This window comes from Cygnus olor, chromosome 16, assembly GCF_009769625.2.
Source record: "Cygnus olor isolate bCygOlo1 chromosome 16, bCygOlo1.pri.v2, whole genome shotgun sequence".
NCBI classification, from domain to species: Eukaryota; Metazoa; Chordata; class Aves; order Anseriformes; family Anatidae; genus Cygnus; species Cygnus olor.
This window is the reverse complement of record NC_049184.1, coordinates 6,981,341-7,000,366: the sequence shown is the minus strand read 5'-3', so window position 1 is coordinate 7,000,366 and position 19,026 is coordinate 6,981,341. Positions and strand designations below refer to the sequence as shown.

Sequence of the window (19,026 nt, the reverse complement as noted above, 5' to 3'; positions counted from 1 at the left end):
GGATTACCTTGTCCAAGCTGAAGAGCGATGCATCCCTACAAAGAGGAAATCATGCAAAAGTGCAAGGGTGCCTGCATGGATGAACAAGGAGCTCCTGGCCAAACTCAGACACAAAAAAGAAACACAGGATGGAAGCAGGGACAGGTAACCTGAGAGGAATACAAAGACACTGTCTGAGCAGCCAAGGATCAAGTTAGGAAAGCTAAAGCCCAGATACATCAAGGGCAACAAGAAGGGTTTCTACAACGATGTCAGTGATAAAAGGAAGACTAGGAAAAATGTGAGCCCTCTCCTAAAGGAAACAGGAGACCTGGTTACCCAGGATATGGAGAAGGCTGACTTTTTTCACTCAGTGACTTTTTTCCTTCAGCCCTTACCAGCAAGTGCTCTAACCGTATCACCCAGGAGGCAGAAGGCAAAGGCAGGGACTGGGAGAATGAAGAAGGAGATCAGGTGCAAGAGCATCTAAGGAACCTGAAGGGACATAAGTTCATGGGTCCTGATGAGATGCATCCAAAGGTCCTGAGGGAACTGGTAGATGAACTTTCTAAGACACTATCCATCACATTTGGGAAGTCATGGCAGTCTGAAGCTCACACTTGCTGAAAAAGAGGAAACACCACCCCAATTTTTAAAAAGGGAAGAAAAGAAGACTCAGGGAACTACAGGCCAGTCATTCTCACCTCTGTGCCTGCCAAGATCCTCGAGCAGATCCTCCTGGAAACTATCAGGTCAGGGGAGATGATTTTCCCCCTCTACTCTGCTCTCATGAAATCCCATGTGCAGTGCTGCATTCAGCTTTGGAGCCACCAGCATAAGGGCATGTAGAGCTGTTGGAGTGGGTCCAGAGGAGGGCCACAAGGGTGATCTGGGGGCTGGAGCACCTCTGCTGTGAAGAGAGGCTGAGAGACCTGGGGAAGTTGGGCCTGGAGAATAGAAGGCTTCAGGGAGACCTTATAGAAGCTTTCCAGAACTTAAAGGGGGCCTACAGGAAAGATGAGGAGGGACTCTATGAGGGGCTGTGGTGACAGGACTAAAGTTTTAAATGAAAATAGGGTAGATTTGGGTAGATAGGTAGATTACCTATCCTTCCTTTCTGCATGCTGTTTAGAGGGACACTACAGCTGGCTGTGGATGTCTGAGTGCTGTTACTCCCCTCATAAAATCAGTTGGACTCTGTGTATAGGTGCTGTGAGTGGCACAACCTCAAACTTGGCAGCTATGAAAAAGCTGTGCAATAAAAGGAGAATGCTGTGCTGAGAGGAGACAGTTCCCATTTTGATCTGTGTTCATTAAAGAACAGTTCTTTTTTTCAAGCTTATAATACAGAATATGTTTGCAACTTTTTTTTTTTCAAGAGGAAGAGAGAAGTCAGAGGATAACGCTGAAGATTAGAAAGGCTGTGAAAAATACCAGCTTTTCTGTTCTCACCTGCTGGTTACTCTGAAGGATTAACAACTTTGTAGCTAGAAAGTAGATGTTTTATGAATCAGTTTAAGACAGTCTTCGCAAGGAATAGATTTCTGCAAGTGGTGGCAACTTCATGTCCTAGGCCTAGTGGTGCATAAGTTGCAATACATGAAGTCCTTCCAGACAGCAGTATAGACGAGCTGTATGGAAGACAGGGCCGTCATACCCAAGGTTTGTCATCTGGTCTCTCTCTCAGCTGCCTTTCAACATGTTGGCAAATGCTCTCATAGTTTACACATCATAAATCTGTCATTAAAGTAAATAAGCACCCAGAGCTCCCTGGCCGTGTTTCAGAGGTGCCGGGCTCTGCTTTTTCAGGGGCTGTCAGTGGCAGAGCAGCAGGGCTCTTCCTTGCCTGGCTTACGACTGAGTAGTGGTGGGACAAGCGAGACACCTGCCCCAACGCAGTGCCACTGCTTCGACTGTTTCAGCTGCTGCTGCTGTTGAGGCAGATGAGTGCCCAGCCAGCACTCCTCTCCCTGCCTCTTCCAGCCTCCTCTCCTGCTCCTTGGTCAGCACTGCAGGCAGCTAGCGGGGGGGGAAGGTGCTGTGGTGCCACTTTCTGCCCTTCCTTCTTTGGCAAGACAGAGCATCACCCAAAGTCAGGAGACTTGGGGGGGAGGTATAGGGGAAAGGGAGAATGAGAAAAGACTCAGGAGTGTCAAAGAGCTTCATTTTCCTCACAATAGCAGCCACTGCAGAAAATGCTGGGGGCCAGAAAGTAGGCACTTGCTCCCATATCTTCCCTGCTTTCAGGCAGGAGGAGGCACAGAGCAGCTGGGGGGTATTCTGCAGAGTATGAGGACACAATAGGAGGGGGTTGTCTGGGGCATCAAAGCAGGCTACTGTGCTGCTGGAGCCAGGGAGATGGATGTGTGCCACAGGCTGTCTCCCTTTGCTTACAAGCAAAGATTTTAATGAGAGTCATGTAGCAAAAATTGTTCTCTGTTTTGGAAACAGAGGCTGGTGTCACCAAGGTGCAACACCTCTCTTCTCCTTACTTGCCCTGGCTGTGCTTTGAACAAAAGTGGGGTGAGAAATTCCCCAGGGAATTACATTTGTGATAGTGACTGACAGTTGTAGCAGGCAGCTTCCCTTTCTTCTGCATGTGTTGCTCTGTAAATCATCCAAGAGTTACAATCATTAACTCCTCTCTTAGTGGGATTCCCAGTTGTCAGCACATGACCCATCTCCTCCATCGTCATTCAGCAATTGTCAATCACTGTCTGTAATTTTGAGGAAGGAGAAATTGCAGCTGTGAATAAATTCTCAAAATACCAAGTCTATCCAAAGAATTGAATAGTCGCGTTTTACTGGACAAACACGGACATTCCCCCTGATTCATTTGGACCTTTCTGTGTCCAGGATCTGTCTGGGTAGGAATGAGGGTACCTCCCATTGTGTTGTCTGGACTCTCACGAGACCTGTCTTTTGTGTTATTTAAAGGTGTCTGAGTAGCCGAGTAGTTTCATCTCAAGGTGCAGACTTGAGTTTAGAACGTTCTGCAAACTGAGAAGTTAATATAGACAATATTCTGCACCTCACAGTCCCAATTATTTATTCTGCAGACATTCATGCTAGTAGAAAAGTACAGCGAGGTATGCACAAACCTGTCACCCACTAAAAGAGACTTCTGTCTGGAGAACTTTGTAGAGCTGAGGTATAAATCAACACTAGGACAGAGAAAGCTCCTTGATTTAGCAGCCCAGTGTCTGGATTGGCTAAGTGGTTGGATTAGCAGCTATTGGAGTTACCATAAGGTAATGCAAGCTTCAGCAGGACTTGAGCTTCAGCTCACATCCCTCCACTGTCTCACAGGCTATGTACCTTCACCCTAGAAGAGCCAGTTAAGTTGATCTAGAGGGCGTGTGAGGACACAAGCCAGTTTAGGAGCAGAGTTTGTATTGCAGTTGTGCTACCAACTTAGGGGAGGCGAGCCCCAGCCATGCTCAGGATCATACCTGCAATCAGAGTATGTCAGTGTCAAGCAAGACAGCATGGCACAAAGATCTTTAGTGCCAATATGGCAAAAAACAGTGGGGTGAGGAGACGCTTGCTTAGGTTAACATGACAACATGGAGAAGCCAAAGACAAATCAGACCATAGAATAAACCTTGTTGGAGCCCATGACAAGCATTTGGGAACTGTAATCTCTAATCTTGGACGAATACCACCTGGAACAGTTCGGCTGTCTTTGCCCTTAGCTGTGGGAGCTCTGGGCTGAGGCAGTTCAGCTCTGTTCAGACCACACTTCTGTGCAGGCACCATTTCACACTCTTTTTCTCTCTCATGCAAAATGATGCAATTCAGCAGCAGTTTGCCATTTAGTCATGGGACTTTAAAACAACCAAATAACATGTTGAGGCAAAACATAACATAGGGAGAAAGAGAAATATTCCAGGCAATCTAAAAATGTGGGTGTTAAACATGGTATTATGTATCAAGAGGGAACTACCAGCCTTAGTTAAGGTTTCGTTAATGCATTTTTATCCAATTGTGGCTGACTATAAAATAGCATTGGTCTAAAAAAATGATTAATACTGAGTTGACAGTGATTGCCCCTTTTGCCAAACTCTGGTAAATGTTGTCAGGTCCCAAGTTTTCCTCCTGTTGTTCTTCAGTGGGCAGTGTTTATGGGATATTGTGTATTGAATCAAGTGAAGCAGTCTCTTATGAACTCCTTCAGAGCAGGCAAGCTGTTCATCTCTGTTACTCTCTCCAGTCAAAACACATGCCCCAGCCTCCTAGAGGTGAGGAGGAGTCCTTGCTAAACTCCTGCTGCTCTCTTGGCACCTCTCTTTCTCATGCCATCATGTTTGCATTTTGGGGAGCCCCCTCCACTTGCCACGTGCCTGTCTTGGAGGTAAAAGCACTGAGTGCTAGAAAGTCTTGGTTCTGTAAGTGGCTTGCTCTTGGACAATTTACTCTTGTGTTCGTTTTCTCCTTGATAAAATGAGCATTGTACATCCCTGACACACACACACACAAAAACAAACATGGGACACCTGTGGCTAGTGAATTTCCCTGTGATTTCTGGACATGCAGACTGACTGCCCAGAGCTGTAGGCACTTAACTGAGTGTGGTGATTGATCTTGGCTGGCTTCTGGCTGTCCATCTAGCATCTCCCTAACTCCCCTCCTCAACATGACTGGGGGAAGGGGGTTTGCCCTTTCTTAAGCATGTTTAGAATAAAATAGAATAGTTCAGTTGGAAAGGGTATTCAAAAAACTTCTAGTCCAACTGCCTGACCTCTTCAGGACTAGCTAAAAACTGAAGCATGTTATTAAAGGCGTTATACAAACACCTCTTGAACACTGACAGGCATGGGGCAACAACCACCTCGCTAGGAAGCCTGTTCCAGTGTTTGACCACCCTCACAGTAAAGAAATGCTTTCTAATACCTAGTCTGAGCCACCCCAGGTGCAGCTTTGTGCCGTTTCCATGTGTCCTATCATTGGTGACCAGGGAGCAGAGACCAGCACCTCTTGGCTTCCCCTCCTCAAGAAGTTGCAGAGAGCAGCGAGCTCACCTCTCAGTTTCTTTTCTGCAGGTTAGACAACCCAAGTGCCCTCAGGCTCTCTCACAGGACATGCCTTCCAGGTCTGTTACCCAGCTCTGGGTGCTTTCAAGGATCTTAACATCCTTTTTATACTGTGGAGCCCAGAACTGCGCACAATATTGAAGTGAGGCCATGCTGACAAGAAATATGGCGGGAAAACCTCCCTGGCTGGCCGTGCTGTGTTTAACACACCCCAAAACGCGGTTTGCCCTCTTGGCTGCCAGGGTAGGCCTCTGGTTCGATTGCTGCTGACCCTCATGGGGCAGAGCTGTGAGTGGGACCGGCAGTGCCGGGCCGGAGGCAGCCCCTCGCCTCCCCTCATGGAGGACACCTGTACTCTGAGGAATCTAGGTTAGGGGTGGCATCGCATTGGGATCCCACCGTAGTCAGGGGAAAGAGGCTTGTCACGAGGGCCATTCCGGCTTTAGGTGAATCTGCCTTGCACACTGGTAGCATTTCTCTGCTGTTTGTAGATCTAAACAACCTAGGTCCTGAAGCTTCACGTGCGTTGGGATTAGCTTACGCCTGACCATCTGTGTAATTACTGTGTATGGCACATACATCCTTAGCATTGTTCCTGTAAGGCCATTCCTCACACAAAACCCAGCTTCCATAGCTCTGGTTGTTCTTAACGAGACCTGCCATGGGCAGAGTCTTCATCAGATTGTGATGGGGCCCAGTGCAGCTTCAGTGAAACATTGGATGTGTATCACTGGGAATGGTATAGGATGAAGACCACGGCTAAGTCAACAGGCCAGTGCATGTCTTTGACGTGGACAGTGTGGTTTTTATGTAATAATTTATTTTAATTTATTTGGCCTTGGGTCATGCTAGAAGCAAATGTACGTGATACAGCAAAACATGTGGCTTGAACTCTTTTAATTTGATACATTTAACATAAGTAATTCCTTAACTTATTTAGCAGCATTCATATAAAGCAGCAACCCTGTACACATGAAGAGCAGATAACAGTATCTACAGTAACATACCCACAAATTTCCTTTAATTCTGCTACATTATTGTCATTTTCCTACAGGACTGCACTTTCACTGCTGTTTGCTTTTCACATGCAACTTCTAAATTTTTTATTTCTTTCTGAAGGAATTGGCTAAGAGGACTCCCTCCAAGCATCCTGATCACCCAGCTGTCCAGAATGCATTGCAGGCAATGAAGACGGTCTGCACAAATATCAACGAGACCAAGAGACAGATGGAGAAACTGGAAGCCCTTGAACAGTTGCAGTCCCACATTGAAGGATGGGAGGTATGATGCAGGATTAGCAAGCCCTCTGGAGACGATTCACTGCATGGTTTAGCGGGCTGAAGTTTGGTGGTTCATACTGTGTACAGGGATTTCTGATGTGTAAATGTACTAGAAGGTGTGGGTGGCATCACTTTGACAGGTTTAGAATTCAGTGTTTATTTTGGGGAGTGCAGGCTACTGCTAAATTGTAGCAGAAGAAACAGATCATGAAATAAAGAAAGGTACTAGAGCTGGAAAGGACTGAAATTTCAAATGGTCAGGTTTCATTTGAAGGACAAAACTAGAAGATGAAATCAGGAGTGGTCTAAATAACACAAGCTTCTGTTTTCGTTCCTACAAGCCTTTCGTTTTTGTGGGAGCTTTGAAAGTTGGCTTCCTACAGATTTCCTGTATAAAAGATAAAGGTTCAGTTAGAAAGCAACTAGTATATTTGTATTTACTCCAGTTAAGTTTTCCATAGATGCGTTCATAGCGATGTGTTTATCAGTAGGTGTATCTGTATAGGTGGAAGCATGTACTCTGGAAGAGAGAAAAATAAGAGAGGAAGTTAACTGAGATGTGAAGCTTGGGGACAGAGGAAATCTGAAAAAAGAGCCACCCAGGAGAAATACTGGGAAGTCGGGATGGTGCACAAAAGGGTTGGCAGCTTATCTTGTGATGACTTTAGTTGAGGCCCTTGAGTCAGTGCAGTTGGAAGCCTCTGGGAGGTGCACCACAGGGAGTCAGCGGTGTTAAATGGTCTCATAAAGAGATTGGCGTCGGCATTTAGCAAGACTGACTTTTAAAATATTGATGCTGATCATTGCCAGCTGAGGACATCTTTTTAGAGGTCATATAAACTTCCTCATGTTTGGAGTCTTGGGTGCTCTCCACAAATCTTTTTTGTTTTTTTTTTTTCTGTCTTTCGTGTATATTTTAAACCTTGCGCATTTTTTCCCTCAAGGATGTTCTTGGCATCCAGCTAAAGACACGAGAGCAACCCAGATATCCAGCTGTGTATTTATTTTTTGGATAGCAAGCTCAACAAACAAAAAAGGTCATGTAATATTCTATATAGCAGGACTTCCAGAAGCAGTTAAAACCATTTCAGGTTCAGTGCAACTCATGGGTCCTCCAGGCAAGAGGCATGGTTTGAACTCTAGAGCTTGAAACATGACTCTGAAAGTGTCCACGATGTCATAAATGAAGTGGTATCAAACTTATTGCAGTGTTGGGGGTGGGAGATGGGGTACTAATCCACAGCAACGTTCTGGGCCTAAAAATCCTTTTAGATTTGTTTATATGTAACAAAGTCACTTATGTCACTCACCCCAAAAGTTCAAAAAGGGAGAAGTGTTTTTGACTATCAGTAAGCTGTGGAAAGTTACTGAATCTCCTTGTGGCATATTGAGAGGAGGAAAGCTAGCTTCACAGATGCAGACTAATACTAAACATGATCACATTTTTTCTTCTGTGCTCATAAAGAAATTTGAAACTGAATGACAGTTTCTTATCTTTTGGTTGCCACAGTGCCATAGTCTTGCAAATTAGGACTTTTGTGCAAAGTGCTATGTTAGTAAATAACTGTTTTCAGTTCTTTCAGATGGATTTCACAGTTTGTTCCTAATGAGAAGGGTTCCTAACTCCTATCCTGTGGAATGTTGCAACTGATGAATTAAAAACATTTTTAACTTAACCATGCTGGGATGCAAACCACAGAGCTGTCTGTAAGAGAAAGTGTGTAAGGCAAATGTCACGTTCAGATTTTCTGTTCATCTGATGGTAATCTCTCCTAGAAAATAGAAAATCTCTTTCTCTATTATCATGGTTTTAGATTCTGAAACGTTTATGTCCTGTATGTGTGGTTATTTACCATATGTACTAATGTGATAAGGCCCATAGCTTCCAGCAGTTTTAGTACAAGCCATTGAAATTGTCAAAAAGAAGTAAACATCAGCTTACTTATGACCAAGTTCTTTATGACTATCTGAGAGGTATCCTGACTCTGTGGAATATGCAAGCAGCCCAACATGAAGCTTGGCAGTAATTTTTTCACTTAATTTGGAACAGGCTCCACCTTACCTAGAGTTTCTGTTTAACCAAACCAGCACAGTTTCACTGGTTTCTGTGATCATGTGCTTCCTTACGACTGTCCCAGTGGGACCATCCCTGACCTATCTTCATCTCATTGCCATCAGTGCCACCCTCAACATTTCCAACATGAGGAACAACATAACATCATTCGACTTCTGCCATGTCTCTTCTTGCTCCCAAGGGTCATCTCTAGCTTCACTAAGAGCAGTAGTTATTTTCTTGAGCATTTGTCTCAGTTCCACATTTTTTCTTCAAAATCTCTGCCTACCAGTCTGTCTCTCCCTCTAATACAACCATTCTCACTATCATGCGCTGGCATCATCCTATCAGTCTTTTTCTGAAACGTATTATAATGATGGGTCATGTTAAAGTAAGCCAAGCCTGGGGAGCCTTTGAAGATCCGCAGCTTGATCAGAGTTTTATTCATCTAAATGAACTCTGCTCAGATTCATCCTTCTGGAATGCACAGAATCCTTGTAGTTGTATTTTATGGAGTAGTCTCAGGCAGGCCAATTTGATTCTGGTTAATCCTTCTGGGAAACAAATATTAGTTTTAAAAAGGGGGGAAAAAGTAGAGGATGCATGAGAAGTCCAGCTTTTGTGTAAAAAGTTTTTGTTTGGTTAGTGAAGAACCAGTTAATTACATATTGATTATTCTATGGAGTCAGCTCCTCCTCACGAGTCCTTGTGAATTATTTTCACTAAAGAATTGCTAAATGAAGAATCCACACATTCTCCCAGTCTGAAATGTTTAGGGAAGCAAAAACCCCATCACAGAACAGCATGAGTTGTAAGATGTGTTAGCGCTCAGGCAGATCAAGTGTTTTGTAATTGGCTGTAATTTGCAATTCCACCAGCTATGATGTTTTCTTTTTTTGCCTGCAGCTTGGTCCCACTTAGAAAGGTGAGAAATCCTGTCTTGTCTCTGAAAACATCAAATAAATCTTACTGCTCTGTTTCTTACTATTGAAAAAACTCTCAGATTGGTATAAATGGGAAGTAGCTAGGCCAACAGCAAACAGAAATGCATCAATGATGTTCAGATACCATAATGACTGGTCTGATGGAAAAATAAAGATTCTTAGATTTTAAGGTGAGGACCAACTTGTATGCTTTGACTTCCTGTACAAAATAGGCCAGAGAATTTTACCTACTAATTCTTGTGTCAGTAAAAGATTAAGTCCAATTACTGATGTCACTGCGCTCCTTGCTTTTGCTTCCTCTGTGTGTCTTTTAGGGAATTGAGTACTTGATGCTGAGGTGCTCTAAAACCTTGATTTCTACATGGGCAAACCGTGTGGGGAACATGCTTCTATGTTATACAGTTGGTTGGTTTCTGTTCCTATTTGTGTGTATATTACTAGGCTTTGGGGTTATATTTCTGATATATAGTGAATTCCCATGTAGATAGTCATGGTCAGCAGGTCATTTTCAAATTAACGAGTGTTCATTTCTGGACATGTATTTCTATAGGTAGATTTAAAAAATAAAAACATATCAGGGCAGCAGAAATATTGCATCGAGCTAGCTCCTGCATGACTAAATCCCCAAAGTACAGAAACACATATGTGCAATACACAAAACTGATGTCCGTATTTGGCAGCCTTTAAAGAACAGCAGACTCCTTGTTAACTAAAAGCAAGACACAGCACAGCTTGCAAGGTTTGATTTAGAAAACAATGTCATTAAAACTTTATTCACACCTTTAGGGTGACTGCATTGCATTTAGAAAGGCTGATTTCAATTCAGTGATTTTCCCTGAATAGCTTAATGGTAGCAGACTGCGCCTTCCTGAAAAATATTCACTCATACAATCTCTAAAATCATTCAAACAAATCCTTTCAGGGTGACTTTCTAGATAGAACTGGATTTCATGCCTGTTCAGAGAGGTGTCTTCAGTTTCTGTAAGTGGGGTGAATTACGTTTTACAAGTCTTTTGTGGTATTTGTGAATATTAGAGTTAATGGACCTTTGCAAATCAAGCAGTTTTGTTGATAATGAACGTCATGCAATCCAAAGTCAGTTCTCTTTTCCAGTAAGACTCAAGACAGTGGGTCACATTATCTGACTGACTCCCTTATCTGCATGCCAACCATGGGAGGAACCCACACTGTTACCCTAAGTTATTCTTCCTTCCAACTCAAAAAGAAATGCAAAAAATATGAAGTGTTCCAGGACTGGGTGGTAAATGTTTCTTATGTCTCCATGTGTTTTCCTGAAAAGAAACCTTTTTGTTGATGATCTTGTACCTTTGAAGTAATAGTAGACCAAGGAACTAGTGCCTAGGGTTTAGCCAAACCTATCTTGTTTGGTCAGTAGTGCAACTGAAGAGCAGATTCTCAACTGTGCTCATTCAGAATGAGCAGACACTTGGAATTTGCCTGTTCTGAGAGTGACCCAGGACAATCCCATGGTTGATTTTCATTTGTGCCCAACTGCATTGGCCCTAAAACTCCCATTTCAAAGACTATGATTACTTTTCCTAGGAATAATCTGAGTAACAATTTGGGGATTGAATGGTTTAGAGTAATCTACTTTGGTTTTCAGCTTCCAGGGATCCTCATGTGATTGAATGGCATGAGCATCAAGCTCAGTTATCTGCATATCTGCAGTTCAGTGCATATGATGGCTTGCACCTAGCACAGTGTCCAGGACCCGACCTGTGGTTTTCATGGCTACGTTTCTGACTTGCATGCGTTCATTAGAGCTCTAGAAAGGAGAGCAGCTGCATATACTTCTAACAGAAGAGCTGGAGAGAGAGATCACCACTGAGATGATTTTCCATTGGGATGGTTAATAGTAATTTATGCCACAATCAGATCTACAATGTTAGAGAAATGCCACTTTTTTTTTTATTATTATTATAAAGCTTTCCTAAAGCCATCGCTTGTCATATTTTGAGTGAATACTTAGGATACAAAGGGAAGACTAATGGTCTTGAGAGACTCACAAAACAACTGCTTTGAGAATGAAAGATTTTTCTAAGGAAAAATCTCTTGGATCTAAGGAATATTTATCACAGAGTATGAGGATTTGTAAAAGAGTATTTGTAACACAGAAAAGGCATGATGTGTTTAGCTGCAATAAGAAATTGAGGACTTCCTCCTCCTAAGTGCATCAATCATTTGGCAGTTTAATGATGTGCAGATAAAATAACAGAGCTTTAGTAAAAGTGCTTCGTTGTGTGCACACAAAAAAGTGAAAAATAAAAGATCTCTTTTCTGTTTCAGGGGTCGAATCTTACAGATATCTGCACACAGCTCTTGCTCCAAGGGACTTTGTTAAAAATCTCAGCAGGGAACATCCAAGAGAGAATGTTCTTTCTATTTGATAATCTACTAGTCTATTGCAAGAGGAAATCCAGGTGAGTCCCTCTGCTTTTATAATGGGACTGTTCAGAGGTTTTGCAAATGGGAAGTATGGTCAATTACTAATCATTCACTGTATTCCCTGTTGCTATGTAAGGCTGAGTCACAGGTGTGACTTTCCTCTGTTTTTGACTGCTGCTATTGCTTAGACTACGTGAGAAGGAAATTACTACATGGTAAGATAAATATGCCAGAGATTAATAGGGTCCCCACTCTGAGAAGCACACAATCCAAAGAAAGAAGTTGATACAGTGCAAAAAAAAAATCACTAAGTGAGTTCTTACAGCTGGAAAGCTTCCCAGAGCAGATGGATCTCCAGGAGTGATGTGCAGAAGCAGGCCTTGCCAACTTTCTTTGTGAGGTTGTTCTAAGCAGACAAGGGTGACATGAAAAATGATATAAAGCCAAGGAAGGGGAAAATGGAAGACTAGGAGAACATTAGGTGGATGCAGGGCACAGAGGAAAGAGGAAGAGATGATCAGCAAGTTGCTGTTCAGCATTTGCAGCCCACGTGCTTTGTGCATTGTCTTCCTTTCTTATGCTAGTGGCAATTTTTGTATCATTTTACCTTATAAAACATAAGCATTGTTAACACCTACTACTTATTATTAAAATAGCGTTGGCAGTGAGGAAGGCAATTTTCTTCTGCAGCAATTATAATGTACTTCAGTTCTAAAGCTTTTCACCTCCACACTTCTGGTCTCATTCCCATGTCTTGGTCTTTTCTGGATTTATCATACATCCTCTACTATTCAGATTCTCCTCTTCCTTTCCTTCCTGTAATATCCTCCCTCTTCTTCAGTTTATACCTCTTTACTGGCGATGACCAAGCGGAATGGCCAAACCAATTAGAACTTCTCAAAAACTAGAGTGTTTTGTCCAAAGAAAATTCTTCTGTTTCAAAAAGTGGGTTAAATTTCCATTTTTTTGTTCATGGAAATTTTGGAACCATTAAGCTGCGAAAAAAATCATGACACTAGTGTTCATACTTTCTGTGTGAATAATGGTGAAACTCTATAATGTAAAATACAATTTTTAGGTGAAGTCTACATTAGAAATTATTACAATGTAATATAAATATTTAAATTAAAAGAAAAAATGGCAATTTGATCTTAAATGGCTTCTAATCTTATCTAATTGAAGCATTCTGACATTGCCGAAATGAAGCACGAAAGAGAAAACGTTATTTTAACACTTTACCAATTTGTCAAAATTCCTTCTTTCATATGAAACAGAGTTCAGAAATTGGAGTTGTCTAACAGAAAACTATTCCTTTAAAAAATCAACTTGCTATCTAATCCTTTAATTCTTCAGAGCTCTTAAAAACTGTCTTTCTAGTCCTGTTTGTAGTTCAGGTTAGCCTAGTCCCTCCCACTGTCCAGGCATTTTTCCCAGAATACTAAGATTTAGAAAACAAAATGTTCTGCTGCCTTTTAAGCAACCCTCTGTTTTTGTACAGTGATGTTACTGAGCTACTCTGTAGTTTGGCTTGATTTTGGAGGAGGCTGCTGTAGCACTTTGATTTTCCCAAAGGATCGATATTGTTTATCTTTGTCTACTAACGTAGCTTAGACTGATGAAATGCCCAGAATCTGATTTCCATTAAAAAATGGAATATTTTGTTAAGTCTGCTTGTAATTGCCAAATGAAAAATACATATTTAGGGATTGCTGAGTGACTTTAGTTTTGGATATTTCCCCTGTCTAGCTGCTATTTATAATTAGTCCAGGATGGAAATGAATGTCTATCCAGTTGTGCTGCTATGATCATTTGACCAGCTGCTTGACAAACAACCAACATGTTAGTGGAACACAGATTTTGGAAGAAAAACAAACAAACAAACCAAAAAAAAAAAAAACCAACCTTCCTTTGTCAGTTCGCAATTCGAAATTGAGTGACTTGGTTCTTATCCCATTTATACCATGCTTGTAGAAATCACTGGAGTTTTCCATGATCAAAAAGTGCAGTCAAAATTCTGCCCTTGATCTTCAGTAAATAGTCAACAATGCAGCCATTTGAATTTGGGCATCATCTCTTCACAACAGCATAAATTAGAGGTAGCTTTGTTGAGACTGTTTCAAAATGAGTTTAACATCAGAATTAGAACTGTGATTTTAGATCTAAGACTGCAGTCTCATCCTTTGCAGAAGCTTTGGGAAGCCTGACAAACTGATGACATAGATTTTTTCAGAGCTGAGTATTGTTTTGTGTTTTTAGTGGTATCATAGACTGCTGTTTAAATTGAATCCTGATGTTAGGAACAATATGTTTCATGTGGGGAAGTGGGCTGAGTATTTAAAGAGTTTTATAAGGCTGCCAGTACAGCTCTTTTTTTTTTTTCCTGACTGTAACAGACGTCTTTAGGAAATGATCTAATAGCTCCAAGCTCTCAGTCCCTGTCAGTCTGATTGGATGTAAATATATGGTCATCACCAAAGGTATATTTGTCACTTAAACTAGTTGTAAAAGGAAAAATTGTTCAGAAAAAAGCATGGTGATTCTCATCGCACCTCAGTTTATCACAAATATTTCACTTTGACAGAAATTTTCTTCCCAGCTGTTTTTTATTGCAGTGCTCTTTGGATCTTATGAGCACCTGGCAAGTTGCCACGGCAATTCCCTCACTGTACAGAGTTTGGACACCTGCCATCTCAAATGGTGATCATTTGACCAGTCATGTTTTGGTTCACATTGCAGGGTTGTTCTTAGATATTAAAGCTCAGCAGGTGTCAGTCGGATAGTTTTAAACCTATTGTAGACACAAAAATCAGATGCCACATGCAGAGACGTTGAACACATGACAGACCATGTGATACCAGCCTCTTTGCATGTTTCATTTCATATTTGGAACTTTATATACCTACCAGAAATTTCCCAAAGCTGTAGGCAAAAAGGAGGCAAATGTAACCTTTTTTCAGGTGATATTGCAGTTCTTATCCCAAACCCACATGCAGTTCAGTTGTACTGTCATTTCAGTCAGTTAAGTCCTCAAGAATGTAAAGTTTAAATACATCCCAGTCTTCACATAGTCTTGCAAAATAAGCCCTTTCCTGCTGTACTGATACTGTTGCACACGTATATTTGTGAACTGAGTATTCAAGTTACTTCCAATCTGAGAGTAGCCATATATCATGACACTCTATATTCAAATCCTTTTTTAATAGTCATATCTTGGATTGATTTGTGCTGTTGTTTCCTGTGCCCATTGAATCCAAAACAAGCTGTGTTGTATATATGTTATGCTATTTGCTTATGTGTATCTAACAGTCTAAATCCTAATTGCAGAGTTGCTGGGAAAAAAGCATCTAAACGGACAAAGTCAATCAATGGGTCCCTTTATATCTTCAGAGGCCGAATAAACACAGAAGTCATGGAGGTAGAGAATGTGGAGGATGGAACAGGTAAGAGAAGAAATACTATACTGTCTTTTAACCACACAGAAAGTCCAAATCTTGTGTGGGAAGTTGGCACAAACGTATTCATCCTTCTCCTTTAATGAAGTCTTAGCTAGTTGTGTAACATCCGATGTCTTCATTCTTAGACCAACTCACACAGTTGAAAGACTGGTCATACTTTCAGGCATTAGTCCTTCATTCTGAAATGACCTTATGAAGAGTTTACGTATCCAGAAGCTTGTCTATTTTTTCTCCTAATCCAAGTTAATTTAGTAAAAGATTTTTTAACTTCTTTCCATCCTTTCTTTTCTTACATCTTAAGCTATTACAGCTGAAATAACAGAACTTCTAGATCTTCTTCTAATTTAGAATACTACCAAATATTAGTCTTAGCATCAAATCAGTAGCATGGAATGTGGCCGAGAATGAAATATGGGAATAGCTGTTGCACTATTGTTCTCGTGTCCTGACACAAGCTGGAAGAATTGATGGGTTTATGATTTCATCCACAAAAGTTGCACCAGGCCCTGCTCCTACTGTAGTAAGTCAGGAATTAGTATTATTTCCTTTCACAGATAACATTTAAAGAGTTCCCATGTCCTGTGGACAAAAACCCTGACATGCAATAAGCTAGTGTATCTCTAGAAAGTTCAGCACAAGTAATCCAAACAAGCATCATGGCCTTTTTCAATGATGCCATTGTATTTAAAATATTTTCGTTCTTCTGAGGTGAAATTACAAAACATCACTCTTAGGACTGAAGCTGTAGAGAAGACAGCTTTGTGGGCAAAGTATTGTGCTAGGAATAGGAATATGCTGATCTATTTGAATGGAACTTCAGTCATTAGTGTGCCCACTGTGGATTTTCACCTCTGGCCTGTCTCTAGTCATGAGAAAAGTTGTCAGGGCTCTTCCAAATATGAGGTTTCACTGCCCTGGAGTCACAGGGCACACTTGATCACAGACCTTTTTTACATAATTTGTGCAGGGGATAGATTTTTCAAGTTGAACAGCGTAGCCATGGATACTCCTATTAATGTTTGTACTTCCAGGGTGGTAAGTAACAGCTGGCCACATGGACAGTCAGTAAGACTGATGCATAAGGAACACCTCAAAAATCAAGCTCTCCAAATAAGAATATTTTAATAAAGGTGTCGCACACTGATCTGATTCAAGAAGCAGGCCTTTTGTTCACAGTGTGTGTTGTGCTTTGGGATTTTACAGCAGATTACCACAGCAACGGCTACACGGTGACAAATGGCTGGAAGATACACAACACAGCCAAAAACAAATGGTTTGTCTGTATGGCCAAGACTGCAGAGGACAAGCAGAAATGGCTGGATGCTATAATCAAGGAAAGAGAGCAGAGAGAGAGTAAGTGGATAATTTATTTCCTAATGCATTGAATGAATTGGTGTAAAAAGGGGAAATGAATTGACATGTAGAAATATGTCTGAGGGAAAAAGAAAAGATAGCAGTTTTTCCTCCATGTTTTGAGAAAGACTTAAAATCTATCCTTAATGACAAGGAAACTCAAGTGATTGAAAACAAACGTTTCTGAATATGTGCAATTTTTATGTTTTTAAATTTTTTTACAGGCTTGCGTTAATAATATTTATCAAATTGTTTTCACTTACCAAAGGGTCAGTTTCTCTGATGCATTAAGTTACTGAAAAAAATTAAACAGTTTTTTTGTCTTTAATTCGTAAATAAGACAAAAATATTTTGTGTGAAAAAGTAAAATAAATACATCAGTAAAATAAACACATGATTTTGAAATAAGCAGAACAGCTCACGGAGAAAAAAAGAGATACTTAAATTTAGACTGAACAGTGACAAATGTGTGCAGGTGCTTGTCAATTTTATCTTTTCTTGTGGAATGAAACAAAAACTAAGCTTATCTTAAAATGATGTTGTACAATAAATAGGAGCAGGGTTGGAAAGCTGTGAATCAGTGGGTGGTAAAAGTTCTGAGTTCCTTTCTAAATCAGAAGTATCTTTCACAAGTGAACCTATTTCCCTGTTTGCTCAATGGGAACAATAGTAGCTCACTGCCAGAGGAAATGACATTTCTTTTAAAATGTTCCGTGCCTGACTTTTAGAAGGGGTTCCCCTCTCTGCAGATACCACTCTATTAAAGATCTAATTGTTCATCCATGCTAGTATTGAAAGAGGTCAGTCTGAAACCCGTTATTAGTAGTACGTTTTCAGGACTTGTACTTGCTATGCTATAATGCTTTAAATTTTTAAAGAACTTTTAAAAGTTTATTTAAGACACTTACAGATCTGTCACTGAAGTTCAATGAAAGCGGAGAATATAAAGCCTTTAATGTCCTTTGCAATCCAAACCTTATTTTTTGTTACAATATTTTGCAGCAGGAAAACATCTAATCTGCTAAACACGAATCACATTGCAGTGTTACGTTATCACAGAACGTAAAATATTTCTAACATAGCTTATCATGTATGAACCCCAATGCACCTTTTGATAATAGCAAGGATACTACCCTACAAATGTAGATCAAGCATAGTGTGAATTCAAAAGAACTACCTTGATGCAACAGAGAGAATCAGTTTTGATTTTTTTAAAGGAAATGTTTTAACATTCTGAGCTGCTGATCCGTACTCATTGATCAATGCTGCAGTTCTGCATGTTTTAAATAAAATACATTTCTTGGCTCTTAGTTTTACCCTCAGAGTGCTAAATCATATCTCCAAAAGATCCAGTGAGTCTTCATTTCAGAGTGAGTTTTTTCTTTATGAGGTCACTAGCACTCTGTGGAATTTCCTATGCCTCAAGTAAAATGTGTGAGGAGAGAGAATTTCGATAAGAAGTAAAAAGACTGAACTAGGAAAACAAACCAAATACTAGCAGGGAGCTTGAGAATACAGTTAGGTGACTGAAATATCAGGAAGGGAAAGGAATTGTTCCTTAACAGAAAGTTTGTCAAAGTTTTCCATGCAGTGTTGGCTACTCCAAGTGTTTTTTTCTGACGTTTTTTGTCATGTGGCTTTATGATGTGGCAGCTGATGACAGGAGCATGGATAAGCATGGATATTCTGGCAGACATTCCAGACTTTATTGGAAAATCTCCTTTGGATCCCAGTAATTGAGAAGTCATAGAGCTATCTGTGTTTGGATTAGAAGGTTTGGTGGGATTTCCAATTCTGTAGGATGAGTTGGGTAGAATGTGCTTTTCAGCCTGCCATTTACATCAGAGCCTGGGGAATTTGGTGATGTAAGACCAGCATGAGAAGTGTACTGTTACACAGGCTGTTTTCTATCACAAGTTCATGTTGCAAATTAGCCTCAGCTACATGTGTCAGCATTTGCACTGAATTGGATCAAATCATTAGGGGAAGATGATGGAAGAATAACAGCAATAAACCAGGTGATTTGCAGAGCCAAAACCTGTAGCCACATATCAGACACATGCAAGAAATGCTGTATTTGAAAGACAGAGTGTTGCACAAGGCTAATTCCTGGAACATTCATGTCAAGCCTCTAAAACAAATGCATTAAGCACTTTGAGAAAGCTAGAAAGCAGCTCTGATGTGACACAGAAGACTGTTCATTTGTTAATTTGACACGTTCAGTATCTTACCACAAAGCAACAGAATGTAAATGCAGTTAGGGTGACCTGCTATTCCCAACGAATATACAGTTTTCATTTTCTAGCCTCACACCGATCACTTAAACTCTACCTAATGTCAATCTCTGTAAAAGTTAGGCAAGTAAATCCACGGCCAATTCAGACTTCAAATTGATCTTAGAGATGCCCAAATTCTGGGGCTCTGTTTCGGACTCCAGAGTTCCCTAGGTCTGCAAGTGAATTTGTGCTGCCTGTATTCACAAGAGTCCTGGTCATGATTCAGAAACATGATTAGGAGAACAAA

General features: G+C 40.8%; 1 protein-coding gene across 2 annotated transcripts in view; it reads left to right on the top strand.

Moving 5' to 3' along the window:
• Nucleotides 1–19,026, top strand: part of PREX1 (phosphatidylinositol-3,4,5-trisphosphate dependent Rac exchange factor 1) — a 172,406-nt gene that overhangs the window by 90,839 nt on the left and 62,541 nt on the right. For both annotated transcript variants that reach the window (XM_040575794.1, XM_040575795.1), the window contains exons 6-9: nt 6,132–6,293; nt 11,597–11,730; nt 15,020–15,135; nt 16,354–16,503. In XM_040575794.1, coding sequence (XP_040431728.1) covers nt 6,132–6,293; nt 11,597–11,730; nt 15,020–15,135; nt 16,354–16,503 — 562 coding nt within the window. The remainder of the gene's footprint in view (nt 1–6,131; nt 6,294–11,596; nt 11,731–15,019; nt 15,136–16,353; nt 16,504–19,026) is intronic.